The 12,365-nt window shown below is 40.5% G+C and overlaps 2 protein-coding genes across 3 annotated transcripts in view; both read left to right on the forward strand.

The window, feature by feature from the left end:
- The first annotated feature begins 7,549 nt into the window (after nt 1–7,549).
- Nucleotides 7,550–8,787, forward strand: LOC137303845 (cytokine-like protein 1). Its single transcript, XM_067972318.1, has 4 exons — nt 7,550–7,822; nt 7,904–7,948; nt 8,061–8,207; nt 8,412–8,787. Exons 1-4 carry the CDS (start codon nt 7,679–7,681, stop codon nt 8,493–8,495), a joined length of 420 nt encoding a protein of 139 aa, XP_067828419.1. The 5' UTR covers nt 7,550–7,678; the 3' UTR covers nt 8,496–8,787.
- A 1,292-nt stretch (nt 8,788–10,079) lies between these two features.
- The window catches only part of LOC137303978 (leucine-rich repeat-containing protein 27-like), a 52,483-nt gene continuing 50,197 nt past the window's right edge, over nt 10,080–12,365 (forward strand). For both annotated transcript variants that reach the window (XM_067972402.1, XM_067972482.1), the window contains exon 1: nt 10,080–10,577. In XM_067972402.1, the coding sequence (XP_067828503.1) occupies nt 10,371–10,577 (207 nt within the window). In that variant the 5' untranslated portion in view covers nt 10,080–10,370. The remainder of the gene's footprint in view (nt 10,578–12,365) is intronic.

Genomic DNA, 12,365 nt, shown 5'->3' on the forward strand with positions numbered 1-12,365 from the left:
TATGAAGAGTGAATATGTTTGAAGATTGAGAGATGATATGATTGCTGTTTTTAGGATTCTAAAGGGACTAGATAATGTAGACCATGACAAGATATTTCACCTTGTCCAGAACAGTAGAACCAGAGGACGTGGCCTACGCTTGAAGGGGTGTAAATCCAAATCTAATCTGCGGATTCAATATTTCAGTGAGCAAGTGGTCAATCTATGGGACAACTTCGCTAGGGATATGGTGGAAGTGGTTAGTATTGATTAATTCAAATGAAAATTAGATAGATTTCTTTCAGAAAATAATATTTTGGTATACAGTATGTGATTCATTTGAGACATGACTTGGGAGGAACAAGTGATTTTGGACCTATGGAACAGGTGATTTTGGACCTATGGTTCCAAAGCTCTCCACCACTGGGGTTTTCAGCATATCATGGCTGGGTCCATCGTACACTAATTGATAGAGATTGATTGCTATGATTAATCAACAACTCCATTATTGTTGTATCATGTGGCTACCTGGATGGTAGAAGGCAAACCAGATGGACCTTGGTCGTTTCTCGTCTAGCAATTCCTATGTTCCTATGTTTGTGGAACCTTGCTGTGCGCAAATAGGCTGCCACATTTCCCTATATTACAAAAGGGACTACACTATTAAAAAGTACTTAATTGGCTGTGAAGCACTTTGGCATGTCCTGAGGTTGTAAAAGATGCTATATAAATGCAAGTTTGTTCTTTCTCTTTATAGTAAAATACTGTTAGTTTAAACTTGTTAAGAACAATGTATGTCAGTCATTCTTTATTTTGTAAAGATCAGTGTTACAATTTGACTCAGGTCCTGGGACTTTAATTTCTGCAAGTTATATTTTCTGTTTCTTATTAACTGTAACCACAAAAAGATGCTTACTTTAAATTGTATGAAATATATTTTTAAATATCATAATTCGGCAATTTAAGAGGAATTTTGATAAATAGATGGAATGTTAATTTGCTAAATTTTACTCTTAATTTTCAATGAAATAGTACCAAAAATGCACAATGGATCTGTTCTCCCAGTTAAAAATGAACAGAAGATAAATTGTACTAAAGGAATAGCCACAACTGGATAGTTGTGTCAGAAATATTTGAGTAAACCCTCAATGTTGTTAGAAATATGTATGTGCCCTGTGGTAAGCCACAAAGATAAAAGACAGCTAAGATTTAAGTTAGTAGTATTTGAACTTATGCAAAATAAAACTATTAGAACTGGCCAGACAAAATAGCTGAGGGAGCTCAGATAGCTAACGTCAATATTGTTGGGAACTGGGGGTTAGGAAAGTGGTAACATAACATATTCGGGAAACTTTGGAAAAAATAAAACACATGGTTGTCCAAAGTAATATCTAGGTTTAAATAAATTTCAACAGTAAAAAAAGGAATTTAAAAAGATACAAATACAGTTTACACCACTGAAACTGCCCGCAGTTATTGCGGGCAACCGTCTATACCAGGCAAATAATGCTCGCCGTTTACCATTTCCATAGATGACAATGATTAAGGCACCGTTTACACCGAACTAAATGTTCCGACTATTTTGGGCCCGCTCAGCTGTTCAATTAGCAGTTCACACCTCATTAATGTGAGATTAATTTGCCTACTTAATCCCTCGTCATTAGTGCCTGGTTACATGCGATGCACCCCTCGCAAGCACCAGTACAGTCATTGGCACCCTGGGGTGCATAGATAGTGAGTTAGAGGGATCTGCACCTGATGAAACACACATGCACAAGTGAGCAGGAGTAGTGCAAGAGATAGGGAAGGAAGATATGTACTAACCTTTCCTGATCTAGGGGTGTCACTGAATCTCTTGCGGCACTGCATCCAGGTCCTCGTGCTGCTAACTTCTTCTACCATCTCCAACCAGGCTCTCTTGGTGACGCTGTTAGACTTTCTCTTGCCACTTTACTGTTGGTTAATTTCCATGTAATTGCTTTTAGATTTATCCATTGTGAGCATGAATGAAGAGGCCCCAATCCCTCAAACTGGTTCCCCATACCAAATATAGGGGTTTAAATGCTACTTGGCCTTGTTATTCTTCTACTGCTCCATTAGTCAGCCTGCTTTGTGGGCAATGTAGCACACAATTTACTTCAGCTACAGAAAGCAGATAAACAGTGAGGACTAATGAGCAGGTGTTAATTCTCCTAGAACCTTTTCAACTGCCAAAGAGTGCAATAACAACAGTTTCTAGGCATTACTATTGAAACATAAATACAAACGTTTAGTTCCTAATCTGTCAAAATATAACATTTTATATACATTAATAGTTATTTTAGCAATCTTAGCTTTTAAATGTCCCATTGAGTTTTATTAATAAATATTTATAGCTGTGCAATTTAGCACATCTCGATGGAAGATTCCTGTTGCACAAAAATATTTTACTAAAGTTTAAAAATTACATTATTTATATGTTCGTAATGATTATCCTCCTTTCTTGTTATTGCTGTAAAATATTCATGGTATGCATTAATAAAATTTTGCCCTCTAGAAACAGAAACTTCAGAAAAACAGAAAATAGTTTATACTTGATCTTCAAATTTCAAGCATATTTTGTCGTCCAAAATGACCACAAGCAGCTTGAACAGCCATGGGGCCTCCATGCGAACATTTTGATGGAGTTCCTAAAAAAATATTATTTCCTCAAATTAATAAAACTGAACATTTCAAGTATGAGGATAGCCTCGGGGATAAAATATAAGTGCTGCTGCTGGAATGACAGCAAGCATGATCAACACAACAAACTCTGTGTCTTTTAAAATAAATGCAATCATTTCAAGGATGAAGTTTTAACACGTAAATGAACAAAAATATAAACTTGTAAAGTTATAAACTAGTACAGTCTATGGGACTGATAAAATGAGTGCTGCAAGGAAATTCTTTTCCTCATATTGTGTTTTTACTCTTACAGTAGCCATATTGGGTCGGACTTACTCTAAGTGTCTGCTGTGTACTTTTCCACCTATTTTAGTGATTCATTGTTATTTAGTTGTTTAGCCAGAAATGAATTTAATGTCAGCATTTTAAAGTCCCCTTCTGTCTTCTAGATCAGCCTGTTTCACCAGGGATGTTCCATTTTGTATTGCCTATATGAGTATCTCTCTGGACATCCCTCTGTATTTGTAGGTTTTGAAGGAGGATGTGGAAAAAGAACACCAGAGAGGTGCATTTGGACCATAGATACTCAGTCAGAACCTGCTCTTATGCCACCCCCCATGTGTACAGGGCCAGGCAATTGTATCTGGCCATGTCCAAAGACACCTGCACATGGAGACTTTGATTCCTAAGAAAATCCATCACAGAACTGTACATACTCCTGCAGCCAGATGTATGACAGGGACAGCTTTGTCAGCGATTGTAAAGGTAACAACTGCCTTGATATTTATGCCATTGGGCCCTTCCATGCAACAGCAGGAGATAGCTGCCAAATCTCCCAACCACCAGTGCACAGTCGCAACATGCAAGGTCACTGATGCATTGCTTGCCTGGCCGGTCAGTTCATCTATTTTCCCCAATGAAAACATACTGCAACATAAGCAATCCATATATTCTTACCATTTATAATAAAAACAGAAAATGCTGGAAAAGCTCAGCAAGTGAGGCAGCATCTGTGGAGAAAGAAACAGAGTTAACGTTTCAGGTCGAAGATCTTTCGTCAGAACTGGAAGTTATTAAAGAGGTAACAATTTTTAAGCAAGTACAGAGCCAGGGAAAGTGGGGTGGGGGGGGGAGGGAGGGGAGGGGAGGAAAGAACAAAAGGGAAGGTCTGTGATAGGGTAGAGGGCACGAGTGATTAAATGACAAAAGGGATTAAGGTGCAAGGCAAGGAAGGTGGTAATGGGACAAGTTAAGAAACAAAAGAGGAGCAGTAAATGGCAACTGCAGAACCATTACCAACAGCTGTAGTCCAAAAAAAATGGGGAAAAAATGGAAGCAGTGCTTATGATCTGAAGTTATTGAAATCAATGTTGAGTCCAGAAGGTTGTAAAGTGCCTAAACGAAAGATGGGCTGCTGTTCCTCGAGCTTATGTTGAGTTTTGTTGGAACAGTGTAAGAGGCCGAGGACAGAGAGGTCAGAGTGGGAGTGGGACGGGGAATTGAAATGGCAAGCGGCCGGCAGGTCAGGGTCACGCTTGCGGACTGAGCTCAGGTGTTCAGCAAAGCGATCACCCAATTTGCGTTTGGTCTCCCCGATGTAGAGGAGACCGCATTGTGAGCAGTGAATACAGTATACTCAATTGAAAGAAGTACAAGTAAATCGCTGTTTCACCTGGAAGGAGTATTTGGGCCCCTGGACAGTGGGAAGGGAGGAGGTGAAAGGGCAGGTGTTGCATCTCCTGGGCTAGCACGGAAAGGTGCCATGGCGAGAAGGGCGGTTGTTGGGGGTGATGGAAGAGTGGACCAGGGTGTCGCGAAGGAAGCGGTCCCTTCGGAATGCTGAAAGGGGAGGGGAAGATGTGTTAATGGTGGGATCACGCTGGAGGTGGCGGAAATGGTGGAGGACGATGCATTGAATGTGCAGGCTGGTGGGGTGGAAGGTGAAAACAAGGGGGACCCTATCGTGACTTTGGGAGGGAGGGGAAGAGGTGAGGGCAGAAGTGCAGGAAATAGGACGGACACAGTCGAGGGCTCTGTCAACCACAATGGAGGGGAACCATTTGACTGGATTCAATAAAGTTCAAGGCATTATTGATGGTGGCATGTGTGGTCATATAGGTCACAACCCCAAATACCACCCCTTTCATGAACAGAAAGGATTTCACTCTATAAGTGTGCAGCTGGTCTGTGACCATAAGTACAGAATTATGCATATGAATGCCCAATATTCTGGCATTTAACATGATTCATTTATTTTATACCAATCCATGATGCTACCAATATTTCAAGAGCCAGGAAGACTGGATAGATTGCTGCTGGGGAATGAAGGCTATCCATTGAGTCATGGATGCTTATTCCATTGAGGCATCCAGAAACAAGGTCTGAAAATCAATATAATGTGGCATATGCTACTAGCAGGGTCTTGGTGGAGCAGACATTGGCATCCTGAAGCAAAATTCAGATGCATGGATCAATCAGAGGGAGTGCTGCATTGAAGCCCAGCCAAGGTGCCCAAAACTATTTTTTCCTGCTGTATCTTACGCAACTTCACCATGCATATTTGCCTTACCTTCCAGCAGGCAAGAGAAGAAAGGCGGCAGCAAATAGAGGTAGATGATGGTGACAGAAGTCTTGTCTGCACAAGGAGTTTGTCACTCAGCAAAAATCATAATGCAGACTTTAAAAGAGGGCACACTGGGGATGATAATGTGGTCTTAGTACAGGGCCAAGAGTGTTGCTTCTCAGGCATTATGAGTGCCTGTGCACAATATTGCTGACCCCGCCCCATAAGGCAAAGTCAGCTTATTAGCATAACTTTCTGGTGCTCCCAGTTATGGTACCAAAGTTATGGTACTTTCTGGTATCAGAAAGTAAATGAAAAGTAATGGACTGACAACTGTCTGTATTTTTGGGGCAGTCAATAGTCTCTAGAAGAAATGCCCAATACACTAATCAGGCATTTTAGGTCATTAAAAATAGGAGTGACTCTATGATAAAAGGGTCATCCAAGAAGCAAAGTCCAAAAACATCCACCCTTCTGCATTTGCCTCTCCTAAACATGGAATAGTGTTGTTCTGCTTCTGCCTCTTCCATTGCTTCTGCCATTTTGTAGATTTGAAAACATGTTCCTTTTGAGCAGCATCAATTGCTCTTTAACAGCTGCTGGCTTCTAAAGGGAATTGACATCTGCATACTACCACCATGTAATGCACTGTGCTCTGGAAGTGTTGAACATTTATTTAAATGAGCTGTGTCAAAAATGAAGCATTTTTGTTTAGGAATTGTCTTGGGATGGGCTTCTTTAATATGCTGTGGTACTTAAAGCATTCGAGACCAGCTTTATTCACAGAAATCATGTCCCAGCTTAACTTGATATAATTAGTGCAGTAATTAGTCAATTTGCCTGAGGCTGATGTCCAAGAGAGGGATCCAGCCATTCAATTCAAATACAAGAAACTTTGGGATTTGTTCAAATTTGTGTTTGACTTTCAGTTCTTTTCTAAGTTGAGCAAACAGTTATTTACATTCCCTTGTTCCCAGTCACTTTTTGAGGATATTTAGCAGCCTGCCTTTTTCAAATCAGAAAATCAGTCTGTTGTCTTCAACGAGAAATAATGAGGCAAGAAAGCTTCCATAGGCGGTAAGAAAAGGAAAAATGTGGCTAGGTGAGGACATTACTTATATCATTGTTTAGAACAAAAGTTGTAAAATATTAATTATTTGTTACTACATGAGGAGCTAGTAATTACTGGCAAATTAAATGTCATGTTACTGCTATCTGGCCCATGTTCTTTTACTGTTCAATAAATTTGTTTGGCAGTTAAATCCTAAGTCTAATGTAGTGTTATTGAGATTTTTGATTATTTAGCCTAAGACGAATTTTGGATTGATTTATATAAAAGTGATACTATTAAGTTAAATTCAGCTCCCAAGCAGTAAACTCCACACAAAACACAACCTTCTGAGAATGAGGTTTAGATACAAATGAAATGTCTGTCCAAAATGGTGTTTCTTGCATAACATATCAGTTCAAGACAATGAAGTTCATTGAAACATTCTAGTGACATACACACCTCGTATGTTGGAAAGGCTTCAATCATTTCAGCCCATCAGGGTTTGGGTGTGGATGGGTAAACTGCCAGGGGACCCACACCTAGCAAGCAGTAGCAGGTTTGATTGGCAGCTCACTGGCCAATCTCCAAGGCACAAAACTGGGGGGGGGGGGGGTCGGAGGTCAAGACTTTAGCTTTCTGTTTCGATGGTGAAACACATGAATCTATAGGAATTTGAAGTGCAAATAGTCACAGAAGGAAAGATCTCTCTTAAGATTAGAATTGAATGGTTTTTGAGGTTTGCTACTCTGTAGAATGAATTTACCTCATTAACAGGGGTAGAGTAGCATGCTTTGTTGTTACAAGGAATGTTATGAAATAGGGTACAATCCACAGAAAACTATTCTGTTGGTTCATATATTACATGTAAAATAGTCCAGGTTATTGGTTTAGAATTGGCTTCATCCCCCTACAGTGTTTAATAGTCCAACTTCCCGAAGATGATTCATGTTACGTGTACATGGAGATGCGTGTGAGATTACAGTATCCAGTTCACACACACACAGGGGTATCATTTTTACGACTCCGGCTCACACTATGGTATGACTAAGTATTAGATAGTAAAGATTGTAAGGGATGCAGAGCCTGCTTATGGGAGAGATTGTTGGCACTGCACCTGAAAGAATATGTCTTCCAAATCTTAAATTTGAAACAGCACTCCTTATGAACAGAAACGTTCTTGTTCATTATAACTATGTTCCTAGGTTCCGTTCAATTCAATCTGGTTCACATTTGTGCCCCTCGGGGTGGAGTACATCCATACTGACGTCAGCAAGAGACGTTTCCACATCTGAAAAGTAGGGGCTAACAAGCAAGTTTCATAAATTGGAACCTGTTTCGCACTGGGCGCACTTTAAATTCTCGCAAACAGAAGTGAGGCGCCAACAGGGAAACTTCGCTTTAGGAATTGATGCAGCCTGTCTATTGTGAAGACTGCAACAGTTATGGATTTGTTAAGAAAAATCGTTCTCCTGTCCACGCTCCTTATAATTGCTGATTCTGCTCCACCGACTTGCTACTCGGCGGTTTTGAAATTAAGTAAAGGAATTATGGAGTCTATGGAAAGATTAGAGACTTTTGCGATCACGGTAAATCATAACGGCAATCTGTTGACTTGATTATTCCGTTTGTGTTTGTACAGTAGTTACCTGAATTTGTTTCTTCCACAGAAACGTTGTGTTGCTAACCTACCAAAGCTCTACATTGACGTGCATGTAAGTAATTGTGACTTTAAGAAAATAAAGTTTTGGTGTAATTATTGTTTCAGTATCTATACCAATTTATCCTTGATGAAAATATTGACGAAGAAATATATTCGCGTTTCAGAACTCCTGTGTGATGATCAAACTTCGCGACCACCTCTATGCTTTGGACAATCTGATCACTCCCCAATGCAAGGAGCTGAAAAGAATTACTTTCCTGAAAGTGCGCATCAGACGCTTGTACAATATGATCAACCGACTCTGCTACCGGGTAACGTATACACTGTTGTCATCTTCTTGGTTTTTGCTTTTTTTTAAAACCAGAACGATAGGGCTGTCGTTTTCACTTTCGCATTGACGATACTATAACACTACTCTTGATATACTAATCCTCATCTTTACTTCGTTTCTAGTTAAGGTAGTATTTGCCGCACTATGAGTATACTTACTTTATACCTCTACACCCATTTCACAGGACCTTGTGTTCTTTACTGACGATTGCGAGGCACTGGAACACCCGCCTCCGCCACCAGATCCTCAAGAAGAATTCCTGAAATGAAAACTTCTGCTTCAGAGATCAAGTGGGTTTAAATTGTGTCATAATAGTTAAAACGATATATAACAGCCTTAGAATATGGAATCAAACTCTACAGTATTATTTTAACCATAGGGCATTTTTTAAATACGGTTAATGTTTCTGCCGAATAATGATTTGCTGTCTTCTATGCAATGGGCAAATCAATGTAAGTGTATTACTTACTTTATATGGGGAGGGGGAGAAGTTTATGTTAACTTCAGCGTTCTGAATCGGGCTGCAATATACAAACATGAACAATGTAAACAAAATAAACGGCGGTGTTTCCATTTACATTGTATTCTCGTCTTGACTATAAAGCGAGGGTAGGAGCTGTTGTACGATGTTATACCAACATTATTATAGAATTTCACAGCACAGAAGGAGGCCCTACGTGCCTGTGCCGGCTCTGGAAGAGCTATCCAATTATTCCCACCCCCCTGCTCTTTCCCCACAGCCCTGCATCTTTTCCTTTTCAAGTTTCTATCTAATACCCTTTTGATCAATATTATTGAATCTGCTTCCGCCACCCTTTCAGGTAGTGCATCCAGGTTTCTTCTGCGAAGGTTTCAAGATGAATTATGAGGTTTAATTGTGAATTAATGCAACAATTTTTTTTAGAGCTACAGAACTATATATCCGTCTCTTTAGTCATTTTTTCAGCACCCCCCCCCCATCTTCGTGGAAGACCCTTAAATAACCAGTACTCAAAACATTTTTCAACACGTATATATGAATGTATTTGTCTTTACCATTTCAATATCTATGCATTCCCGTTGTGGCTGCGGTAGGTAGAGCGCATTAACTCCACAGTGAGACAAATTACTATACTATATTATACGCTATCGATTATGCCCTGTAATGTTACTCTTGTTGAATTTTACTTTCTGAAAGTAAAGCTTGCCAGTTGTAATATCCCTATATCACATTGCAATTAGACATTCCGTGGATACAAGCGTTGTTTTTAAAAAAATCGTTTAAAATCTCTGAACTTGTGACTAAACACTACAGTCAAAAGGGGGCAGATTTGTTTGGGCCAAAGCCCTTTCGCTGTTCTTCGCATTTCTTATAGAACGTGCAGTGAGTGTAGCATGAATCTTTTTTTTAAAAAATTGTATTTTGTTTTTAAACCTGAATAAAAACATGCACGGACGACAATGGAACAAAAGTAACTGTTGCATTGCATTGGAACAAACAAGAAAGAAACAGAAACTCTTTGTCCTGTTCTAAATACACAGTAAGATTCGGTATTTGTTTGTTGGTTCCATATCTGCGATTGTGATGTCCCGCCTGACGACCAGTTGAGGCGTTTCCCTGGAGGTGGCCGCCTGGGCTGGAGGGAACGATGGTTTGGAACTGACGCCACTTGTGGTTTGCCTCCACTAACTTGCCTTCTTTCGCAAAATTAGCAAAAATATGAGAGATTATTTAAAATAATCCATACACGCCCAACACATAAAAGAGTGTTCAGTGCCTGCCTGGTTTCTGCAAGAAGTTTGACAACAACCAGACGCTACAGGAATCTCCATGGTTACCGAGGCGTCGCTGCAACACAGAAGTGAACTTTAGGGAACTGGGTGCATTGGTGTTGGAAAGCTTAAGCAAGAGACCATGCTTTCTTCACCTTTTTTTGTTTTTTCAAAGCTTTCTTAAGTAAATTACCACATAATACTTTCCCCGCAGTAACTTTATTTGCCTGACGTGCACTTTAGCTCAGGAATTGGAATCGCCTTCAGTTTCATCCCGTTGTTGGTGTGGTTTTTGGGAAGTCAATGACTTATATCAAAAGCCCATATGGCACAACACCACGACGCTCCCGATTGTTTTAGTGTCACTGTAGTGCAGGGGCTTTAACTCTTCATGGAGGTTCGCTTTGCCCCGAGTATCGAGCTGCCGGATTTCTGCCCGTGGAGTGAACCTGAGGTTCGACATCTCTGTACTCCGACCTCGGATAACAGTGAAGCTGGAGGTAGAGGACGCAGTGATGTTTGGTGTAGTGACAAATCACTTGATCTTTGTAAGAAAAACCTAACCTGTCTGGAGTGCGACATGCCAAGATGTATCGAGGTAGATTGGTTTTATCTGTCTACATGTTGTGCCTCTGCTATTTTGTTTTCACGTGCACTTGCTGGCTGACAAGGTTCACTTGAGGACATTTCTAATTCAGCTCGAACTATTTGCTGTATTTTTAAAAAATCAACATGTGTACTTTCTTAAAATTGAACACATTTTCCAATAATTACAACTGCTGTAATTTAACACCTGGCCATGCCAAGAATCTCTTCCAACCCAAACATCACTTGTTCGTTATTGTAAGTCTTGATCTACAGTCTTAGTGTAAGGATGCATTCACACGCCATCTTAAGCATAGCAGGAATGCGGTTTCTGCTAAAGATGGTTGTGTAAACAGTGGCAGTTTCGGTTTGAATTGATCTGCAGACCCAAAAGTTAACCGTCCCAGGACCTTATCTTTTGAGACTCGAACTGCATGTGGCAAACCGCAGTGTAAACTCGCTCTTCTGCAATTCGGGTTCCAAAAGGCAGACGGTAAGGCTGAAACTTTGCCAACAATGGAAGACATAAAGTGAAATTCAATGAAAAATTCAGACTGTTGCCCCTCTTGGGGATAATAATTGTAAAAATATATTTTGCTGTTACTGATATGACCAACAGGAACATTATTCCATTTGTTGTGTAATCTACAGGAAAAAAAGTCTGATTATAATCTCAAAACCTGACAGCACTGCTTGACAAGTTAACAAATAGTTTTCCTTTCCTTTTTTCCCCACTTGATTTGTGATTTTTACTTGGCTAATGAGACACGCTGAGGTGACAAAGGACAGTAAACTTGCACTTCTGCACCTCGGTTGCAGGACTGATCATGGCTATTAGAAGTTGTATATTAATTGCTTCAGTTACTATAGATGACTTTGGAATCTTTACCCTGCAATTCATTTCACATCGAACACAATTCAATGCAACTACCCAAATCTCGTAGTGAGAAACAGACCTGGAGGGTTCAGGCCACCAAAAGCAACAGGGAGGGAAAGGGAGTGTGAAATTAAGGCTGCCAAGAGAGGTGGAGAAAAAATAGATAGGGGGAACATCAAGGCCAGCAAGAGCAGTGGGGAGAACATTGACTCAAGGCAATGGAGGATGGCAGCCAGGAAACATAGATGAGCTTGGACGTAAAGCATTTGGGGGAAACAGAAACGGAATGAGGAAGTGTCAACTCAGCCTGGAGGGTGGCGAGAAACTAGCTAGTACTAGAAACTAGTAAACCAGCAAGAAATATAAAAATGGATTGTAAGAGCTACTACATGTATGTAAAAAAGGAAGAGAGTAGCAAAAGTAAACATTGGACCCTTAGAGGCTGAGACAGGAGAAATTATAATGGGAAATCAGGAAATGGCAGATGCATTAAACAAATATTTTGCATCTGTTTTCACAGTAGAAGACACAAAAAGCATACCAAAAATAATGGGGAACCAAGGGGTAAATGAGAGTGGTTGTTGGAGGCCAATCATCTCAGCCCCAGGACATTGCTGCAGGAGTTCCTCAGGGCAGTGTCCTAGGCCCAACCATCTTCAGCTGCTTCATCAATGACCTTCCCTCCATCATAAGGTCAGAAATGGGGATGTTCGCTGATGATTGCACAGTGTTCAGTTCCATTCGCAACCCCTGAAATAATGAAGCAGTCCGAGCCCGCATGCAGCAAGACCTGGACAACATCCAGGCTTGGGCTCATAAGTGGCAAGTAACACTCGCGCCAGATAAGTGCCAGGCAATGGCCATCTCCAACAAGAGAGAGTCTAACCACCTCCCCTTGACATTCAACGGCATTACCATCACCGA

Source organism: Heptranchias perlo, chromosome 1 (genome assembly GCF_035084215.1).
Source record: "Heptranchias perlo isolate sHepPer1 chromosome 1, sHepPer1.hap1, whole genome shotgun sequence".
Classification (NCBI taxonomy): Eukaryota; Metazoa; Chordata; class Chondrichthyes; order Hexanchiformes; family Hexanchidae; genus Heptranchias; species Heptranchias perlo.

Coding starts and splice junctions, on each gene's coding strand:
- LOC137303845 (XM_067972318.1), top strand. CDS start 7,679: ATGGATTTGTTAAGAAAAATCGTTCTCCTGTCCACGCTCCTTATAATT. Junction 7,823..7,903: donor TAGAGACTTTTGCGATCACG/GTAAATCATAAC, acceptor TTTCTTCCACAG/AAACGTTGTGTTGCTAACCT. Junction 7,949..8,060: donor AGCTCTACATTGACGTGCAT/GTAAGTAATTGT, acceptor TTCGCGTTTCAG/AACTCCTGTGTGATGATCAA.